Source organism: Rhinichthys klamathensis, unplaced genomic scaffold (genome assembly GCF_029890125.1).
Source record: "Rhinichthys klamathensis goyatoka isolate OS25496 unplaced genomic scaffold, OSU_Roscu_1.1 h1tg000161l_1, whole genome shotgun sequence".
NCBI classification, from domain to species: Eukaryota; Metazoa; Chordata; class Actinopteri; order Cypriniformes; family Leuciscidae; genus Rhinichthys; species Rhinichthys klamathensis.
This window is the reverse complement of record NW_026606695.1, coordinates 2,926,058-2,948,906: the sequence shown is the minus strand read 5'-3', so window position 1 is coordinate 2,948,906 and position 22,849 is coordinate 2,926,058. Positions and strand designations below refer to the sequence as shown.

At 37.8% G+C, this 22,849-nt stretch overlaps 2 protein-coding genes across 4 annotated transcripts in view; both read left to right on the top strand.

The window, feature by feature from the left end:
• hdac8 (histone deacetylase 8) overlaps nucleotides 1–21,326 on the top strand; it is a 38,241-nt gene extending 16,915 nt beyond the window's left edge. The window contains exons 11-12 of one of the 3 annotated variants that reach the window (XM_056258967.1): nucleotides 10,167–10,272; nucleotides 21,166–21,326. In XM_056258967.1, coding sequence (XP_056114942.1) covers nucleotides 10,167–10,272; nucleotides 21,166–21,179 — 120 coding nt within the window. In that variant the 3' untranslated portion in view covers nucleotides 21,180–21,326. Of the gene's footprint in view, nucleotides 1–10,166; nucleotides 10,273–10,490; nucleotides 10,753–16,476; nucleotides 16,788–21,165 lie in introns of those variants that run through there. The other 2 variants (XM_056258966.1, XM_056258965.1) reach the window with 2 other exon arrangements.
• On the top strand, nucleotides 21,201–21,632 carry cited1 (Cbp/p300-interacting transactivator, with Glu/Asp-rich carboxy-terminal domain, 1). The gene has a single exon (XM_056258903.1). It carries the CDS (start codon nucleotides 21,201–21,203, stop codon nucleotides 21,630–21,632), a length of 432 nt encoding a protein of 143 aa, XP_056114878.1.
• Nucleotides 21,633–22,849: the final 1,217 nt, after the last annotated feature.

Genomic DNA, 22,849 nt, shown 5'->3' with positions numbered 1-22,849 from the left:
CCCAAACATTTGAACAGTGTATATTTTTCCATCTACTGCATTTGATTGATTGATTGATTGATTAACACATGCTAAAATGTACAGTAATAACCTAGTAGTATGTAATATGATTTTATAAGCTACTTCGCAACCTTTGAAATCCTTTTAGGGACATGGTCAGAACTCTGCATATTCTTTGGGTGATTTGGAGTTGAAGTCTGTTTGTCAGTGTTGTCCATATTGCTTATCGTCCAATGTGACTTTTATTGAAAATTGTGCACTACTCCTCCCAGAAGAATGCTTGTCCAGTCATGGGATGAACACAATTCATCTCAAATAATCTTCAGTCAGTTTGATCAGTAACTTACAAAAAGTACATTAGAGGAATTTTTTTTTTCAAAATTGCTGGCATATAAAACAGTAATAAATTCTATATGAACTTGAAAAATGGGCAGTAACACTGTATCTTGGCATTTTCACACTTTCAAGGTAACTTTTCACCCAAATAGTTTTGAAAAACATTTTGTAATTTAAAACTTTTGTCATTTATATTTCAGCACATTGTAGTGTACCTCGTGTGTTCTATTCTATTCTATTCTATTCTAATCAATTATATTATATTATTATTCACTATAATGTTGAAATCATTTATTTGGTCCCCAATAAGTTGACAGTTTTAGGACTGCCACTCGTTCTCCCCCTTCTCCTCACCTCTTTCTCTATAGCTTCTCTTCTGTTATTGTTCCTTCCATCGGCTTTTCAAAGCATGAAACTCTCTCCTCCCCTCTTAGAGAGAGGAACCCCCATCTCCTCACCAGCACTATTATTGTGTGTCCATCCCAGCCAAACAAAACACTATTTAACTGTAGTGTGAGTCCATAAAGACAAAGAAGGTAGAGGGAGAGAGAGTGCGATAAGGCTGTTAAAAGACAGAGAGGCATCCACCAATGGGGGTTTAAAAAAGATAGAAGAGTATTGCAGCATAGAAGAAGCTGGGAAAGGAGAGGTGGAACAAGAAGCACTTTGTACCTGTGCAATCTCGCTCTCTCTCCTCGAGCCGGTCCAGCTGCTGAGACTCAGAGGCGGCTCAGTCTAGGTCTGCCCTGCCAGGACTCCAAACAATGAAGACAGACTGGAGTGGAGGCATACAACGAGCTCATTCAGGCCCTGTCACAGACACAGAGAGATGAAAAAGTGAGGCTAATATAGACAGTCCTCTCACAAGGGAGAGACCCAGAAAAAAAAGTGCAGGGCCTTTTATTTAGACCTGAATTGTTTCTCTTCAAGAAGCTGATGAATTGGAAAAGCTTGGTCCAAGACAGCCCTGATATTGGTCTAACTAAACTCCATTGTTGGCATTATAGGCACCATCTTCTGTGACAGCTGTGTGTCAATCCAGTTTTTTTTTTTTTTTTTTTTTTTTTGTCAACACATTTGCACCAACAAATTGTCTCTCTTCAGTGTCTAAATTTGACCATGGCACGAGACTTAAACCTAGGGAATATACAGCTGATTGAGATGTTGTGATGATCTCTAGATCATCATACCTCTTTATTTTATTTCATTTTTAAATAGAATAGAAAGTTAGCAATAGATGTTGTGAAGTTTTCACCCTTTAGATCTCCATACATCATGAGAGACAACTTCCTGAGATTTGTAACCTGTGGAATTATATTTGTCACTGGTGAAGTATGTAATTGAAGTTGTTGTGTAAAGGTGAAGTGTGTAATTTTTGTGCCACTAATGACACCAAATAGAATTCCTGAGAGGATTGCCAGACACTTCTTTTGCCCTAATTTCACAGCATTGATTGAGGTAGAATTAAGCACACACTGCCGTTCAGAGGTTTTGGATCGGTCAGATTTTTTTGTGTTTTTAAAAGAAGTCTCTTCTGATCACCAAGGCTGCATTTATTTGATAAAAAAATACAAAAGTACTTTTGTATTTTTACAGTAATTTATTGTTAAATATTATGACAATTTAAAATAACTGTTTTTTCCGCATCATTACTCCAGTATTCAGTGTCACATGATCCTTCTGAAATCATTCTAATATGCTGATTTAATGCTCAAAAAAATGCGTTATTGTTATTAATGTTGAAAACAGTAGTGTACATTTTCTTTCAGGATTCCTTGATGAATAGAAAGTAAAATGAACAGCATTTATTTGAAATAGAATCTTTTGTAACATTATAAATGTCTTTACTGTAACCTGATAAATTTTCTTTCTCCCAAAAAATAAAATCAAAATTCGCACTGACCGAATTTTGAACGATAGTGTTTAATGTTACAAAAGCTTTCTATTTCAGATAAATGCTGTTCTTTTGAGCTTTCCATTCATCAAATAATCCTAAAAATTTTTTTTTAATAACTGTTTTTAACATTGATAATAATGAGTTTGTTGATGTTGAAATGTTTCTTGAGCATCAAATCATCATATTAGAATGATTTCTGAAGGATCATTTGACACTGAAGACTGGAGTAATGATGCTGAAAATTCAGCTTTGCTGGAATAAATTACACTTTACTATATATTCACATAGAAAACAGCTGTTTTAAATTGTTATAATATTTCACAATATTACTGTTTTATTTTTTTAATCAAATAAATGCAGCCTTGGTGAGCAGAAGAGACTTCTTTTAAAAACATTAAAAATCTTACCGATCCAAAACTTTTGAACGGCAGTGTATAAAATTGCTGAAACTTTATCATGGTATATTATCACTGTACTAAATTAGATTACAAATACAGGTTAAGAAGATAAACTTAAACTAACCGTGTTATTCTCTTTATAACAAGTTTAATAACCTTTTCAAAACCCCCAAAAACTTAAACATGTTAACACAATACACAATAAAACTGCATCAAGTAAATGTTTCAAACAGGTTGAAGTGCAAAAGAACAACTATAAAGAACAATAATTAAACCAATATCTAGATCTCTTTCTTGGGCTGGCATATTTAAGCCCATAAAAAGTGGAAAAAAAATGTTAGGCAATACATATTAAGTTTTATTGGTGTTTGGGGTTGTTTGAGAAGGACCATCACAAAAAATGTGGCTGTTTGAAATATGTAAATACTGTTTGACTTCCTTCTCCGTGTCAGGCGGATGTCGTAAACAGGAAAACTTTGTTTTCTGGGGTCACTGTGATATTTCTGTTTTTCTATAAGCACCACCTACTGTCAGAGAGTGAATTTTCATTCAGCCCAATTATGCAGCATTTACGCAGTGTTTTGACAAAATCAAAACAATTTGTACTTAGAATTATTCATTGTATTTTGAAGTGCTCATGATAACAATACTGTACTACTGAATAGTTAATAGTTGTCTCTGTATAATTAACTGTAATAGAAGAAAATATTTTAACATAACTTGCACATCTCACCTTAATAGGTGAACCCAATGTTGCAGACTTTCTCAGTGTGACTAAAGCTCTTTTTTATTTTTGTCTAAGGAAGGCGAAACTGAAAACAGAATAAAGATTGAACAGTTGGCAACTTGGCATAGTTGTTTACTGGCAGCATCAAAATAGCTGCATTATATAAACCGTTAAAGGGATAGTTCCCACAAAAATGGAAATTCTGTCATTTCTGTCACATTGTTCCAATACATGTATGACTTTCCATTTTCAATGGAACGTAAAATATATTTTGAGAAAATACTTTTTTTTCTTCTTTTTTCTTTTCTTTTGTTCATACAAATGAAAGTAAATGATCACCAAAACTTTGTTCTGGTCAAATCTTATCAGCGAGTGGTAGGAAATTTGCTATGTTTTTGTTTGAGTGCTGTCAGGGACTCTGCTCGGCCTGCGGGTGGAAACAGCCCTCACCGCTCTTGTGGCCAGTCAACATCTGTACATCCTCTCCTTTTTTAAAACTTCTTTTCACTTGTTTCTGGCAAGCTATTTTCAGCACAGCCCAGTGAAATAACAAACACCCAGAGCTCTGTTTCCCCCCTGCAGCCAGATAGACGTTTGTCTCTCTCTCCCTCTCTCCTCTCTCTCTCGTTCTTTTATTGAACTTCATTTCACAGGAACATTTAGAGTGTGGTGGTTACAATAAATGGACAGTCTGCATCATTTCCCCCAATTGTACAAGCAGTTTCTCTTACAGACAAACTTCAGCATACCAGCGTATGACTGAGTGACTGAAGTACTCCACCCATGATCTCAAACACTTATCCAAAGAGTTTACAGGTTCATACACAGGTGTATTGTTAACTCGTGAGCTCAGCCTACACACACAATCATAAGAGGACTGCTGTGGTGGTTACGCTAGTCAAACAGTGCTAAAGGGATTGTAAGGTCTTCTGTCCTGTCTGAATAACTTGAGGAGGGGGTAAAGACCCCATTGGGCAGCGCAGGGACAGACAGTGCAGACCCTTTAGAGGAGCTGTGAGTGGATTGAGAAAAGTAAAGATGTGTGAATGTGGAACCGTTTTATAAAAGCAAGCTCCCCATGCAAATTGATTTGTATGGACCTATAATGCACAGCTGGATAGTTCGCCATCACAGTTCAGCTGGTTTAGTTACTTGTATCTCAAGTTGTGATGTCAATACCTTTAGAATTTGTGAAATGTTCCTTCAGAAATCTTTTTTGATGCACGTACACATGCTCTTATTGGCTGCCAACTTTTTCATGCTGAGGTCAACAGGATGCTGTGAGTGCCAGTAGTGTTATGTTTGCATTGTCTGTAGTTTTGCCCTTTGGTCCAGCTCTGGTACTTCACTGTAAAGTGCAAGACAGACAGACAGACAGACAGACTGGCTTGGCTCATTACCGCCTGCACGTACTGACTGTTCTAGAAGGGAAGCGTTTCAGACAGTGCAGACGCTGTATGTCCACCCATGTTATTTACTTGAGATAATAATAAAATACACCCTCTGGTCAGTGCTTCAGTGAATGTTACGACAGCTTATGATTTCATAATACTTACTGTATTTTTTTTATTTTTTATTTTTCAAATAATGTTTTTCTGACATTTAAGCAGACAAGACTACAGACTTTAAAATCGGGTGTTACTTAACGTCTCCAGTCTCATCTATCTTGAACAAAACGTGTGATGCCACAACAGTAACAATCAGTGTGGCCTCTATATCTCCTTCTGTGGGTGGGACCTTTTGTGCCGTTGCGTCTGGGAAGTAGCTGGCTCCCAGAATTCCGGAGTGGAATAAATGCTGGAAATGAGCTTTGGGGAAGTCCATAATGGAGGTTGGGTGGTGTTGATGGTTAAGTGGTCAAAGTTCAAAAGGTCAGATGAAGAAACCAAAACTCACCTTTATGATGAGCCACTCAAGGAGACAATGAAGTGCCGGTTATATTTTGACTCTGAGCATATCATTTTGTCTGCTGTTATGGAGGGAGTTATTGACCTTATTCTGTTATGTCTAATTTGTCTAACTTTATCTTTTACCTATCAACTGTGCAGTTTGTCATGTATTGTTGAAATAAGTACATTTTTCTCAATGTGAGAAATTTTTTCTCAATCAGTTACTCACCCTCATGTCATTTCAAACCCTTTTTTTTATTTATTTTTCTTATTTTCATTTTGTTGACAATAAACAAACCAGAATGAGAACATGAAAACACGAATGAAATCAACTCCCCACCTACCAATCCCTCCCTCCCCTCCCACCCCACCCAGCAACCCCGCGGTCTCTTTGCAATGGGGTACATAATGGATAGATAAGTTAACAAAAACAAAGCCACAAGAAAGATAAAACATGAATTAAGAAAACAAAACAAGAAGAGGGATAAAGTGTTAGGGTATTCAATCGGAGTCCTGATCATTGCTTTGCGCAATATAATTGGAGATCTTCTCAGGAGCTATAGTCCGTATTTTTAATGTTGAGATTTGTGCCGAGTTCACCCGAGCTGTGGATATTTCCAACATTATAATGTCCTGAAGTTGAATCAACCACATGAATATATCAGTGTATATACAGTGTTGAGCTATCAGTTTTTTTTGCAGACGTTAAACCGGCCAGCCTGACAATTTTTTGCAGTTTAGAGAAATCAAACTGAGAATCATCATTCAGTAATAATACAGATGGGATCACCGGTATAGGATATTCAATGATTTTCGATAAGGTAGCACATACCTCATTCCAATTTTTTTTTTTTTTTTTACCTTTTCACATTCCCACATCATATGGAAAAAGGATGGTCAGGAAGTCAGGAAGTTGTTGGTCAGGACATTTATCACAGAAGGGTCTAAAGGAGGAGTCAATACGACTTTTTTCATCTTTGAAACATGGATGATGAGATTTCTGTCCCTCTACTGAATGCTCATTTTCCCAAAACTTTGATGCTTCAGAAAGTTAAAAAAGACTTTGTAAACCTATTCCATATGAACCGAGCGTTTTCTGAAGAGACACTTAGGCTTTTATTCACATATAAACATTGATCAACGCACATACATAGAGCACATCAAATACGGTAAACGGAAGCTCAACCTGTACATGCTTGACACATGAGAACAAACATAATTGGTTCTCACATGTCAAGCACGTTTGAGCTTCCTTGGATTAAACCACTCGATTCATATGGATAATATTATATTTACAATGTCTTTTTGAAACATTAGAGTTGTGGTGGAATTGACTTTCAATGGAGGGACAGAAATCTCTCAGGTTTCATTAAAATATCTTCATTTGTGTTTCAAAGACGAACTAAAGTCTTATGGGTTGTGTTTGGAACAACATCAAGGTGAATTATTGATGACAGAATTTACATTTTTGGGTGAACTAACCCTTTAAATAAAAAAGTTCCAATGTTATCTTAATGTGGTCCAAACCAAACAATGCAACAGAGATGTGGACACTGCTGTTTCAGATTACGTTGAGTTCATGGGAAAACAAGTGGCACACTGTGGTGTCCTGTGTGTGGGAATGCTTACTAAAAGCATTGTAACTAATTATGTATGATCTGCACACATCAAAATATACTGTAGGCCAAATAGCTCACATCAGTTTATTATACAGAGGCCACAAATAGACTAAAGTGCAATGTGCAGCAAAACGGTTTTGGGTTCAACCCTTCATTAGTGCCTTGTGCTTCCAAGCATCCACCTGCACAAATTTACAAGCTTATTACCGTAATCATTATAATACATCGCAGACGGACTTCGCCACAAACATTACAACTACACAAAAATACACACATACTACATTCAAAACATTTTAAAATTCTAAAAGCGTAACCATAGAAATTCTTGTTATACATTGATTAATCTCATAATTTAAATCTCAATATAAGTGTTTTATTACAATATACATTTCCAATACCACTTGATTAAACGCTGACATTCAATTTATATTAAATATTTAGATATATAAATTAAATATAAATTCAATTGTTTTTGTATGTCAGTGTTTAATCAAGTGGTATTGGAAATTTATATTGTAATAAATAGACATGGTTAAAAATGCATGTGAATGTCAATAAATAAGCATTCACAAAAAACAATTAGGAATTAATTCTTCATGCCTAAAGAAAACATGCATCTAAGGTCAAAAATCCTTTTACATTGTCTCTGTAGAAGTCTTCGTTCCATATTCCCACCTCTACGAGACTGTGTTATTTGCTCTATAGTTTCAAAGTTCAATTCAGAGACTGAGTGCGACATTAACTAAAGTGACGAGCAATGGGACAATTCTGGTCTTTTTTTCTTATTGGACTTGTGTTCAATAATACGTGTCCTAATTTGTCTATTTGTCTCGGCCACATATTGTTTTTCGCACGAACAAGACAACAAATAGATTGCATTAGTAGAAGTGCATGTAACGTATATTTTTTTACATGCCAGCCGGTTTTGGATCTACGCACCTAAAGCCTTTTTTTCATTAACTTCTCCTGGACGAGTATTTGGTGCTCAGCGATTTCTTTTTTTCGAACTGTGCGCGCACATGCACAAATCATTGTGCATCCTATTTCACATTTCTTGAGTGTGTGTGTAAAAACGTGTAAAAAAAAAAACTGCACACATTCACATATGTGAATGTTGTATAATCCCTAGCATGTTAGAGCACATTGGGACCGGAGGTAAGCCGGATAAACAAAATAGTAATTGAAAGCAGAGTTGAGCTAATGCATGTAACACGCATACAACCAAATCTGATCTCTATCCAGTTTATACACCAAACACCCCACCAACACAATGCAGACCGTGTTTTTCGAATGAGCAAGGCAACATGCCTGACTGTCTTTTTGGCCAGTCCCTAGAGTTTCCATTTCAAAATCATAATGAATCGCTAATTGAAGCATATTCATGATAGGGGAAACTTTAACTGCTTTTGGCTTGCCTTTTTGATCTAAAGGATCAGGACACTGACAGAGCGTAGCTATCCAACATTGAAAAGAGTTTATGTATATGTGTGTGTGTGTTTGGAAGAAAGTGGAAGTATGACTAAACCTTCCCAAATTTACTCAAGTAAATGCTGCTTCCTAGCTGAGAAAAATTGTTCTTGTTTCAGTGAAGGAAACCTTGATCGCATTAAAAGGTCATTAGTGAAACTGATTAGCAAATCTCTGTCCTAGGTTGAGAAATGTTGGCTTGCAGCATACACATAATGCTATTTTGATCGACGTATTCTGAATTTCTGTAATTAATTAATTATTTAAAGGGGGATCGTTTTCCCAAAAAGGAATATTCTGGCATCTTCTGTGCAACATACAGTCAAATAAGATATTTTGAAGAATGTTTCAACTGTTTCAACTCTGGACCCTCATGAGTTTGATTGCATGATGAAAAACATGCATTTTTCTAAATATCTTATTTGCATTCTATTGGTTTGGAATGCCAATAGAATGCCAATAGAATCTTAATTTTTGGGAGAACTGTCCCTTTAAGGAAATTCATGGTGCAGCAAAACCTTCATACTCACAACATTTCTTTTAAAGTCTTTTGAAGGGGTCATATAATGGTACATGCACTTTTACAAGTTGATTGTACTGAAATGTGTGTTGGCAGTGCCTGTACACAACCATCATATAATGATAAAAATCCATCCAGTGTTTTTGTTTTAATCTCCTTATATGTTTTCCCCTGCCTCAAATTGAGCCGTTCGTTTTTGTGACGTCAATAAAACGGACGCCCCTCCCACGATTGTTGATTGACAGCAGTGTTTCAACACAGACCCGCCCTGAGCGAGATGTCATCATAGTCCGTCATTGTTGATACACTAGAGCAGAATGGCGTCTAAGCGATTGTGGTGTTCTGTTCTTGGGTGTAATAACGAACAGTCATTTTGATGTTCCTAAATCCAAACCGCTGAAGACACAGTGGCTGAGTTTTGTTTTCGAAAGGAATATTCCCCACGAGCAACGTCAATGCTTTCATGTTTGCGCGAATCATTTCTCACCAGACTGCTTTATAAACGGGTCAGTATAAAGCTGGTTTTGCTAAGAAGCTGCTCCTGAAAAAGGAATCGGTAGCAACTATTTATGTTCCCTCTGCACCTCCAGAAGAAGTAAGTGTAAGGTTTTATTAAACTTTATATTAATCTTTGCAAATCGCGAAAAAAAGTTTTTCATGACAATTAGTTGTAACGTCAATCTGTCAATGAACTAACTAACGTATACATCAGTAAACGCATAGCGTTTGTATCTCACTACTCTACCCAGCCAGTGCATACAAAAATAGATCAAAGTGACATTACGTTAACCAACCATTCAGAAACGTCCTGTTCGAGCCTTAATTGTCGAACTTCTTCGGGGCCGTCATCTTGTTCCGGGTGCGACTCCGGTTCAAACTGATACGGTTGCACAGATATGTCCTCAGAGACTCAACTGTTGTCAAGGCAACACTCCACATGTGTTGTCAAAACGCCCCACAGAACAGAGGGGCGGAGTGAGCGAAGCTCATTATCATTTAAAGGCATATGCACTGAAACGGCATGCTGAAAACAGAGCTGTTTTTGACCAGTTATAATGAGTGTTTTCTTAAAATACTAATGAGAATTTTGAATAAAAGTATATTACAACGTTTTCATTTAGACCCTAAACATTCATATTAACTTGTACAAAAATGGCAAAAATGGCTTTAAAACAGATGAATTGATAAAAAATAATAATGTGGTTGGATAAATTGTTTATAATACACAGCAGAGTTCCATAAAAAAATATAAGAATAGTCCATTTTGATTTCATGCTAATTTGAAGTACTTTTTTTTATCATCTCTAATCCAGTACTTCACTGAATACGGCCCAGATTATTCCCTGGAGATCAGCCCGAGCTGCCGACCCGACCGCAACGAGAGCCAGCATCTGGAGCGGGTCATCAGCACCATCAAAGGTAATTGCCATGACAACAACCAAAACCTCATCATACACAACACCGGACCCGAATATCACCCTTTCTCCACACTTAATCCAATACCATTTCCACAGATGGAATTACTTTTGTCCATTTCAAAGCTGGTTAAAATAGTCAAAGTAATGGTCTGTTTATTTAGAAAACCATTGATGATAGATATGATGGTGTGTCAGTCATTCATTCATTCATTCATCCAGCTGTCTCTCTAGCCTCTGCAAGAACTTTGCGTCCCACCCCCCACGAGTGACCAGGGAGACCTTTAAACAAACCACAGTTGTCCCCTGTGACTGGCTCTCCTCAGCTGTAGAAAAGAGAAACATGTCTGTTTGATGTTCCCAGTCATCAGTAAACAAATAAGCAAAGCATTCTTAGGAACTTGAAACTGAAGTCTCAGGAGAGAGGCTGGGATGAGAATGAGAACAGACTAAACTAGGAACATTTGCACACATGTACGTGCAGGGCTCCCAGACACGCACTTATCCAAACTTTTATGAGATGTTCCTTGACAAAGTGTCTGGTTAATCCCTTTGTTCACACAAGGTTTTGTTTTAATGTTCTTCCTATAAGTACAAGTTATCACTTAGTGTATTTTTATTGTGCAATTGTGCTAAACTCTGTGCCCGTTTGTGTGTGTGCGCGCGCATATTCGTGTTTATTTTCGAGGTTTCAGCAAACTCTTGCCTTTTCACCTTCAGGGACAAAAGTCTTAAGACTCAAAACATGTTTCAAAGCTATGTTGAGAACATTTCAAATGCCCCTTGGATGTAATAAAATAAAGTTTTTTCCTCTTGAGCTCATTCAAACATCTGTGTGAATGGGTAAAAATCTGGCAGTGAAAAGGGAAAAGCTGTGTTCAGAATTTTAACACATTGGCATTGTTTGTGAATAAGAAGAAATGTAATTTAGAGAAGCCAAAAAGGACGAAAGAAGATATTTTGAAGAATGTTTCAACTGTTTTAGGCCATACAGTGAAAGCCAAAGACAACATCGGACCCTCTGATTTTCATAGTATGGACAATCTTCTTTTGTGTTCATGGGTAAACGATGATAGAATGTTCATTTTTGATGAACTTTCCTTTTTAAAGGAATAAGTGTCCCTCTCGTGTTTATGAGAGAGACGTGAGTGACGGTTTGTGTTCTTAACACCTCACTCCTTATGGGATGAAGTTGACCTGTTTAACCACCCTTGACTTGTGTTCAACCCATGGGTTTTAATGTGTCAGTACTCCTAGTCACATCTGCTCCACCTTAGCTTCAGTCTACGTGGTGTTTCAACTATGACTAAACATTTCTTATTGATCTTATCGCTCCGGCCCCTGCTCTGGCTAACGTCTTCTCCACTTTTCTCTTCTTGACAAAAGGCATCAGATCTTTGCTGCTGACCTAAAGGTCCCTCAGAGGTCACGACCACGTCACCGTAAGAGAAGCAAGTACAGTCTGACACCTTCAGTTCAGCTTAGTTAGAATCACACTTGGTTAGAACCCCATTTGTTGCTTTACACATTAGCCCCCTTTCACAAATACAGTCTTTACTGGTAAATTACCATTTAGAGATCATGGGCCCTATCTTGCACCTGGCGCAAATGACTTTGTACACTGACGCATGTATCATTCCTATTTTGCACCCGCGCAAAGCGGACTTTTCCCTCCACAGACACACGTCGGTTAACTAAGAAATACACTTGCGCTCCCCGGGGCGGTTCAGCGCAAAGAGGAGGCGTGTTCCGGCGCAAACTTTTCCTCATGCTATTTTGCTGTTCTATAAAACAATTGCGCCACTGACCAGAAAAAACCTAGTCTAAAGTCAGTGGCGCGTTGCGCGTTGTTCATAATGCTATTTCAAGCGTGCATGCTTGACCATAATGTATAGCGTGCACAATGCGCATACACTTTGCTCATGTAATCTACACAGATGCAACAGTTATTTTTGCTAATCATACATTATAACAAGGAAAAATATTAACACATGAGGGAAATCATTGTGGTGTCCATGAAGATGTAAAAAATTTAGGTTTTTTCCTCCCACGCCTGTTTAACCGACGCTGATTTGGGTGGGTTTCTCCCATCCCCATACAACGTCACTTCTCTGTCTTTCACGGTCCTGACAAGAACGTCGGTCTCCTCGGTTGTGAACCGCTCCTACCGCGCGCTTGGTAAATCCGCCGTTATAATAGCAATCCGCCATGGAACATGCGCACCTGCTCTTAAAGGGTATGTTGGATGACGCTCTGATTGGTTTATTTCACGTTACGCCCAAACCACACCTATGAATAATGAAGCTACTTCAGACCAACCCCTTTTAGATTTGCGCCAGGCGCAAGAGGCATTTATCCCGCCGGGAAAATAGCAACAGCGCCGGGATCCGCCCACAAAGTTACTTGCGCTTTGCGCTTTGACACTTGCGTTTCAGATCGTTAAAATAGGGCCCCATGTGTGAATAGGCCATTTTCAAAAATACCGGTGAATCAGTTCTGTAAATTTTCCGTGATAGAAAGTTAAATTAATGGTATGATGCTATGTATGAGGAAAGAACAGGATTACCGGTACAAGATTAGAACGCACTGATGTAAGAGATTTGCTAAGATGTAAAGCTCTGTTGGAGCTGTTTACAGTAAGCTCCGCTGCTTTTAATTTTTTTTCTGTGTAAACATGCACTGAACGGACTTCTGACCATTGCACCACGTCTCGCGCTGAAGACCCTGCCTTATTTTCCATTCATCAGCGATGCAGGTCTGCAGTTATATTTTTCATACTGTAGCCTATAACAACTGTATTATAACTACAATATTTAGTTTTTTTAAGAGCAAATCTGCATTGTTTGATCATCCTCTTAAGACTTGCGTGCTCCACTGTGCATGAATTAGATTGCAAACCATTGCTCACGGGCAATATCCAGTCAATTAAATATGAATGCGCATGATTGGGAGCGCGAAAAAGTTCCCCACGCAGATTTCACTGGTGTAAAAGCTGGTCTCCCGAATTCGCCTCATTCAAACCAAGCATCTTTCTGTTGGTCAAAGTGACTTCTGTATAAGCTGTGCTTCATGCATCACTACACTATTGACAATAGACAGTGGACCTTTTTCCCAATGACATTTTACTGAAATGTCACTGTGACCAAACATTAAGTGTGAAAGAGATTTAAAAGCTATGGCACAGGGGAATATTGTCTGTGTATGTCAACTCAGACTTCAGTCCTTTAACACTAAATAATTGATATCAGTTTTCAGAAGATTTATTCGTAAGAAAGCATCACTTGTACTCCTTTTACTTCAGCATTGTTTATTTATATTTGCAATATGGGTGTTCTGTCTATTTCTTAAACAGTATGGGACAAACATGCTTATTTTCTGCGCCCATGCGGTATGTGTAGCATGTGCTACGTGTTTGCTCTGTCCCGCAGCTCTAATTAAAAAGGGCTTAAGGCGCAGACTGCTCAACTTCCATTTTAAGGTTTCCACCCATCTCTTAAGACCGCTCTATGCCAAGCTATCACACATGAGCACAGATTCCAGATCAGTTTGACTTTTAAGATCTTCTGCTTACAGAGGGTCACTCGAGAACGAAATATTGTACTGAGGTCAGCTTTCGAGATGACCTTAATGGAGCTACGTTAAGTGTACTGTGCTGCACGCAACACATCACATCCTCAGTTTTATGAGAATGGACAAACTCCTCTACTTAGATTCTGTATGGCTTCTTTAGGTTAACCAATGTGTTTATATTGGCATATTTTACTTTACAGTAGCATCTGTTCTGCCATGTTGAAACAGGATTTACGTGTGGTGTGTGAAATGCGCTATGCAAAACCTCTAACTATGTCTCAGATATAATTGTTTTTGGGTGTTTTTAGTTTAAAATGCATTTTGATGGAGCGATTATCTGTCTGTCATTTTACTTGTACGTGGCAAATCTTATGTAATATACCCAGAGTAGATTCCTGCAATTGAATGAGTACAAAAGACAAGCATCTATGCTGCAAGAGTTCAAAAGATTGGGGTCAGTAAAATTTGTTTGAAAGAAATTCATTCTTTAATTCAGTTAGGATGCATTTAATTCATTAAAAGTGACTTTTACATTGTTCTAATTTTTTTTTTTATATCTGTTTCAAATAAATGCTGTTCTTTAAGAATCCTGAAAAAAATAAATCACCGTTTCCACCAAAATTTTAAGCAGCACAACCATTTTCAACATTGATAATAATAAGAAATGTTTCTTGAGCAGCCATGATTTCAGAAGGATCATGTGACACTGAAGACTGGAGTAATGATTCTGAAAATTCAGCTTTGCCATCACAGGAATAAGTTACATTTTAAAATGTATTAAAATTCAATGACGCTTAAATGTGCCAGGTAACTGTGGTGTTATACTTGGCATGTGAATGGGTGTAGACTGGCATTATTGGCTGGCATGCCACTTATTTTGTTATTAGATAGTCAGTGGAGCACATTGGTCAATTGAAGTCAAACGGTTGGGATTATATTTGGAGGAAGTAATTGTTTGTGATGAGATTTTATTAGGCACTAAATTACACCACAAGTGCAGGGTTTTCTAAAGTCTCCCCTGTCGTTTTTCAACAAGCTTGCACACCCCCATGTTCCTCAGCTTTCAAATGAGTAGCTCACATCAATTAAACCGTTTAATTAGCCATTTTCTGTTGTGCTCTCTGGTTGTTTACGGTCTTATGTCACGTAAGCATTGCGTTTATGAGGGAAAGGAAATTGTGCGGATGAGGGGAAGTGAGTGAGTGCCAACCTGTGTGAGTGAGGAGAGGCACCTGAGGTCTGTGTCTGACCTTCCCAAACATGCGCTGTTCTGATAATACGCGCAACCATTTCTCTGTGAAGAACTGTGATTGATTAACGCAGGTAATAAATAGAGAGGCTCGCAGTTGTTACACATTACCGGAGTTTGCAAGCACATCTGGGTAACATTTACGACACTCAGCCTTGCGTTATAAAACGCTGAGAGAAAAAGGAGCAAAAATGTGTAAACACCATACATGGCTGTTCTGATGAGCAAATACTGCAGAGTTTATCCATCTCAGCTTGAAAGCCATATAATTTTAAACAGTGGGTGTTAATAGAGACCGTACGGTTTGTGAACATTGTAGGCAACTACAAACAAGCTGGACATTTTTTGTTGATTCCATCCCTGAAAACAATCAATATTTGAAAAGAACATGCAAATGTAGGCCAGAAAGATGTAGACAGGCAGTCATCGGACAGCTGCTAAATGCTGAATGTACTTGCGTTCATAAACATTTACGGTTTCCTTAATGTGAAACCGCTCGAGTTTTAGGATAGGAAAAGCTTGCTCATTTCAAATCAGAAAATTAGTTCCAAGGGCCTCGGGAACCACAACCTTCAAAGTTAAAGGAACATGTTGTGCATAAAAATAGTGTTAAAAAAAAGGTCTCTGTAAATGTATGGCTTCCGATTAAATCTCTCAAAATGAAGAAACACTTTTTTTTTAATGCAGTTTTGAAAGAGCCACAACGTTTCGTGACAAATCGCGGCCTTAGCATTTCTTGAATGCTTCTCTGCTTCAACAGTTAATGCAAATTTAAAGGATGTGATTTTATAAAACATTGTGAGATTAAATGACGTTTTTGTCTTGATTAAAAAGCTTGCCTTGTACAGTATGGATTCCTATTGATTTCTTTTTAAAACCAGGATTTCCTTTAGTGCCTTAAATTCAAATTCATTAGCAAGCCATAATGTTATCAAAACACCAGCTGGTGAGAACAAAAAGGGACGTCCTGTTTCAGCTCAACTGTATAGTGTTTGTGTGAGTGGAAGGCACAATTCCAATGCAAATTGCGGTTTGTAAATCCATGTAAATTGATTTAGATTGGAAAAAAAAAAAATATTTGAATAACTTGTGCTTCCTCAAAAGACGTCATAGGAAATCCTGTTTTTTCCTGATTGGCAACCTCTCTGCTTTGTTATGATTCATGTCATTGTGCCATTTGGTTCTTTGTACAGATGTTCTGGTGGACACCCCAGATTTTTGTAGATATTTAGGTTTGACACTGATTTCATCTGTATATCTTTTGATTTCATTACACCACTTGTCTCCATCACTGTATGAATATTTCTCAATAGGTTTTCTGAAATTCATTTTGACCCATTTTTTTATTTGTCTTTACCCCTCTCTATCTCCTCCCCTGCTTGTTTACAGGGAATCTGAAGAATGTAGTTTAGGAGTGGGCTCCCAGCTCATGTTTCCAAATCAGGCCCTGCTCCTCTAATGAAGACAGTATGTCGGAGCCATCGCCAGAAGGGAGTTTGGAAAACATTACTTGAATGTTTCCAGGGAACATTTTTTAAAATGCAGAGATGGACCAGTGTTGCCACATTTGAACGGTTTTAGTCAAAGTTGGATCTGGGGAAAATGTGTGTATTTTTTAACAAAAATCCAAAGCCATTTTCAGATGAAACAAAGCGTGAATACAACACGTTGTGAGTGCGATATGTAAAAAAAAAAAAAAAAAAAAATGTTTTTTTTTTGTCCCCCTTTTTGTTTTTAACTATCTGGGATCATTTGTAAATGAGAAATAATAAAATGCAAAAAAAAAAATCTGATGATGGTGTCTTGTCAAAAATGCATCCCAAAAACATGTCTAACCAAACGGAATGGACATGGCATGTCACTCTTTATGGTTTGGCTACATCCTCCTTAATGAAACCATCCTATACCTTAACTGCAATATCTTGTCCAGTTATGGATTGGATAAATCAACTTTAATGGGCAGACTGACCAGTTACGTTGGCTTCATTCATTCATGTTTTGTTTTACTTGTACGCTTTTACCACGTTTATTTTCTTGTGTTTTATGAGTGAGCAAAAATGTTTTCAAGCTGTCTATCAACTTTTGATTTTTGTATAAATGATTTTTTCAATTATATATTAAAATAGAAAAAAAGTAATTGTGTGGGTTTTTTTATTTATTTTTTATGTTTTTCTTCCAGTGAGTGTTGTCCTTGTGTTTCAGTGGGGGCTGCCACATGTGGAAGTCCTGCTCTTTTCAGTATGATCTTTATAGATTCTTGGTTGCAGAGTTTTCTCTGAATGGCACACCAAGTGTGATTCATTAAGTCCTTTATTAGCTTTGAAAGATGGGGCTTATTGCATTTTAGTCCAATAAACAGATCCATGCTACCAAAAGAGTGCCGTAAAACTTGCAGAATTAGGTGGAGAGACGGGACTGATTTTCAACGGCTCACCCTATTAAAACCCTAATGTGTGTAGAACCAAACAGTCTACTCAGTGATACATGACTATTCATTTTTCCTCTGCGCTTTCTGAAGCATGTTGTTTTGAAAAACTAAACCGGATTGAATACAATTCTTTTGTTTGCAGCGAAAAAGAAACGTGACACCCTTATATCCTGTTGAATTATTTTTAATAGTTTAAAATATGCATATTGAATACTTGCAGCTGTGTTTTGTTCTAATTTTTTTGGTCAATGACATACTAATTTTATTCATTTATTTTTTTAGGTTATTCAAATCCATAAAAAAGCAATACATACTCACAATGACCAGAGTACATTTTCTATGAATGTTTTCAATTTCTAAAGTAAAAATTGATCAAATTCAAGTCTTATTAAAAGTAGAAAATTATTACTTATAAATTAACCAGTTTTGTTTTAAAATATTAATATCTGAAATGGCCTACTACATAAAGGTGTTGTGCACTCAATATTTTCTTTTTTACATCTCAGTCACCTTATGTCATTGAGCCCTATAAACTGCCTGAAATAAGGTTAGCACATAGGCTATTGTTGATCGGACTGGTTGACGTTCGTAAAGCCTATACTGACACCTGCTCATCTAGTTTTATGTTTGACATCACAACGAATTTTATGCAAAGTGTTCATCTGTCGACGTTGTCAACCGTTCACTCAGTCTGATCTTCTATTCACCCCATTAAGCACAAGCAGATTGTGTCAGTTCTGGACTGAAATGAAGTATTTGAGGAGTGTGTGGCCCATTACTCTATACAAAAGTAGCCTTTATGACATTCGTTCTTGAGTTGTGGCAAACAAAGGGAATGTCAAAACCGTTTGTCCTCATTTGCATAACGTTTCCCACAGGAGAAGAGCACATCCCTGCTCCTTTACCCGCCACTTCCCTCCTAATCTACATGTGAAGTGTCTTCATGAATGACGACAGATGCGGTCTTTAAACCCGTTAAAACGGAAAAGAAAGCAGCCGTTTGGCGTCTGCTCTCGTCAATATTGAGACGAGCAGCTCAAGTTTTTCTCATTCTGTGAAGATTGAAAAATGTGACAAGTTTCTAGGGGAAATTATCAAAAAGAACTTTACTTTGAAGAGAAAAAAAAAACTATTTATGGTTTTATTTCCATATTCTGTTTAGAGTACCTGTACGACTCAGGGTTAATTGTCCCAGCGATGTTGTTTTATTACTGCCTGTCTTGTGTCTATGACAATTATTAAGTGGGCTATTATGGGCAACAGTGTGTGCGAATAGTGAGTGAGCATCTGCCTGCCCTGCCCACGCACTTTAGCAGGGTGAAAAGAAAACATGGAGAATACTCCAGTCTGGCACACGGAGCCCATATTAATCGGCATCACTTCGATGCCAAATGAAACGCATCATGTTTCCATGATGATTCTAAACAAAGCATATTATTGACATTAAAAAAAATACCACTATGTTAATACAAATAAACAGGCTTATTCGTCACAGCAAAGCTTAACATCATTTTGCTTCAAAGTCACGGACTATGGTGCCAGTACAGTGAAGAAAAGCAGAAAAATACTGTTTTCGAACAATATGAGGGTGCGTTAATGGTGACAGAATATTAATTTTGGAGTCATTTAAACTTTCAAATGCTGTAATTTTAAATGATCGGTTTATACTTGACCCGTCGTCGTCTTTTCTCAGTCCGCTTCCGCAGATGCTCCATCCCATGTTTGTGAGCGGACTCGGATCCCTCTTGAGAGCGTCGAGTGTGTGTATTTAGGCTAATGCCTTTGATTCAGTAACAGTTCATTGAGGGTGCTCTCCTCTCCTGCAGCAGGACTGGAAACATTTCTCTAACTTCACGTCCAGCGTCGACCTCGCAACTGTTCTTGCCAAATACAGCAGTGACTTATTTCAACAGCTTTGTTTTCATGCAGTACCATTTTAATGCATATATAGTCATTATTACAAATTATAAAAAAAAAGAAAAAAAAGTTGGTCTTTCGTCAAACTGGATTCGCAACACGAAGGCAAGTTGACAGTTACTCGTATAAAGGTACGTAATTATATTAAAAAAATAGTAAATTAAGAAATTATTTTATTTAGTTATTTATTTTTACATCTCAATTGTGCAAATTGGACTCATTCCAAATAACTTTTAAATTATCCCAATGTGTACGGTTTAAATAACGCACGGAGACAAGTTCATAATTATTCTGAAAGATTTTGATAAAAGTAACTTCATCATTTTTGTTTCTACTGTTATCTACATTTTCCACACTCGTTAATGAATATTAAAAATGGATATATGACGCAACACATTATCGCACTGTTTTCGCTCTAAGCCAGTTAGTGGTTGTAAACCATGCTGTTTAAATCAGTTGAATACATTTGACCAACTAATGTCCTAATCTTGTTTTGACTGTTTAACTGACACCAACCCACAACATCTCATTGGCCAGTGATAGAGTTATCTGTAGTTCACCAGACAGATTGTGACATAAATTATGCTGTGGAAAATGGTTATATTTGTATGACAACTTTTTAAATAATGTATTCTTAAATGTAACTATCAACTCTTTACTGAGGCTTTTTCACAGGATGCATTGAATATTTCACCATGCAGTCAAATACTGAAGTTAGGCTTTGCATATAACCGCAAAGTTCGGTTTTACATTTGTCTTGGTCTAATTAAGTTTTAGGCTTCATCGTGTTGTATGTGACTGCTTCCAGGCCATGAATAATGAATACAATGAGCTAAACACAAAGATCTGGAGATGAATGCCCTACAGCTGTCAATGTCTGGAAGAGGCGCTGAGACGAGCCTGTGTGTTGCTCATTGCTGGAGGTCCATTGCAGCTGCATGCCAGCTTTCAGCAATTATGCCTTCCCTCAAAGGAATGGCTGGGATTGAGAAGAGCGGAGCAGCACATATGATTAAGTGCCTCATTACTTGTCCTCCGTGTGTAAGAGCACATGTGAGACGCATGAGGATATGAAGTCAAAGGGCGCTGTCACGTACTCCATAATTAACCCCACATATGAGTGGATTATGAATGGCTCATCTCTACAAATGGTCTTGGAAAGTCATATGACTTGCTGCCCTTCTGAGCTATTGATAAACTCTTGCCTTGTGATCTCAGTTAATGGCATAGTTAAACTAAAATCCAGCCTTATAATGTTTTTTTTTTTTTTAAGCTTCAGACTGAATTCGTCCAGTTAGAGGATATCAGACATGTTTGATATTTTGAGTTGATTTTAAACCCCATATTGTCATCATCAGTCTCCTAGTGACGAGGCACATATTTCTGCATGTGTTCAGAATGACTTGAAAGTCTGGGTAGTAGTATGTGACCCTTAGTCAGAACTCTTTTTCTTTTTCTTTTTCTTTTTTGGTCAACCGAACCCCTTAGAAGTCAAATTTGTACTTTAAGTACCTTTATTAGCTTTTCATCAACTCATGAACTCCCTGCAGTTCCCTCATGAACAACCCCAGTTTTTCCTCTGGAACCATTTTCAAAGTGTATGATGCCTATTTTAAAATCTATGTAGTGTATTCCAGCAGTCGTTCCAAACCTGTATAACTAACTTTCTACCGTGGAACACAAAAGAAGATATTTTTACTAGACTTTCATGTTGTCGTCATCTTTTCCTTCAGGTGTGTCCATCTAAAGAGCCTGCTGTGTTCTCACCATGAAAGACCGTGACTCTCTCTCCCTCCTGCACTACTCCGGTTCAGGCAAGACGAGCCCTCAGTTTGCTTCCTCTGCTCTCCATCCCAGCTCCCCTGTGTTGGGAAAGCCCCAGCCTTTCTGCCTGCAGTCCGGCCAGCATCTCATAGCCTCCATGCAGCTCCAGAAACTCAACAGCCACTATCAGAATCTGTCCTCTGCAGCTACAACCGGACCCGGCCGGGGGTACGGAGCCACCATGCTGGGCACAGGACAGATTGCCACCCCTGGTGCGGCACAGGCACCCGGGATCATTGATTCTGATCCGGTCGATGAGGAAGTTCTGATGTCGCTAGTGGTGGAGCTGGGTTTGGACCGTGCCAATGAGCTTCCGGAGCTATGGCTGGGTCAGAATGAGTTCGACTTCATCGCGGATGTGCCGGCTGGCTGCTGACCCTCTCGGGTGCTACCAAATCTCCTGCGTCTTTAAAATCAAAGCAATTAAATGTGCCTATAAAAACTGTCAGATCTGAACTGTCAAGAGCTGTTATTTACAGTTTTGGAGGGCAGACTGATGTTGGTTTGTTTCGAGACTTCTGTTCGGGAGACTATGTAGACTCTTCTTGTTGAGGAAGAATCTCAGACATTTTCAAAAGTCAGAGGACTAAGCTCGCATACCAAAACGACCATCCTTAAGATGTTTTCCGCTGCCTTAGGGACATCTATATTTCCAAAGCTCATTCACACCCTTATGAATCCCACATCATGATATGTGGAATGGATTTGAATAGTCACCTCAAAGTGAGGTTGGAGGAGGAAGAGATCTACAGCAAATATGGTTTGTAGAGAACAAAGGCTACTCCTGCCCGCTGCCTATTGCCCTAACTTGGTCCGACCCTAAACTGTGGGATGGTATTACATGTGTGTAATGGAAGGTGAATGTGAAACTGGTGCGCTCAGCTGAGCCCCTCCATCATTCGTGAGATTCCCTCGAGAAGCCGTGTCATCGCAAGCCTCGCTGGTCACAGAGGAACTCGACCTGGCCGAAGGTTTTCCATGGTTAAATATATTAATGAGACGTGTCTGTTTACCCCACAAGTCAACCTGCATGGTCTGATAGCCTTAATTTGATATTTTTGTCTAGAGATCATTGATTCATGCACTTATCAATGTTCATCCAAAAAAAAGTATTGCCTACTTTTTTTTTCTCTCAATTTACTTCTGTTCTGTTCTTTTTTGTATTGTATTGTAGGCTGATTGAATATAAGTTAATTGTAATGTAGATCTATGCAGGCCTTGTCCAAAATCCACTAATATGTTAAACATTGTGCATGCTTAAAATGCATTTGATTACCCATTGAATAGAACTTTCTGTTAGATATTTCCTCTGTCATTTTACTTTACTGTTTTTGAAATTTGTGACTTACTGAACCTTAATCAAAGATTTTTCGTTTAGCACTTTTCTTTCATCCATTTATTTTTCTACATAAGAGTTATTACCATATTATATTTAAAAGTGTGTACTTTTCTGTGTTTTTTTTCTAAATGTGAAAAAATAAAGTAAAAAAGCACATCACCTTGTTTTTCTTTCCCATAAAAAAAAACACTTTACTGAATTCCACGTTTAACAAGCAAAAAACTTGCACTGCTTTATAATTTAAGAACAATAGC

What these genes read in the sequence shown, in the direction of transcription:
- cited1 (XM_056258903.1), top strand. Translation starts at nt 21,201, where the DNA reads ATGAAAGACCGTGACTCTCTCTCCCTCCTGCACTACTCCGGTTCAGGC.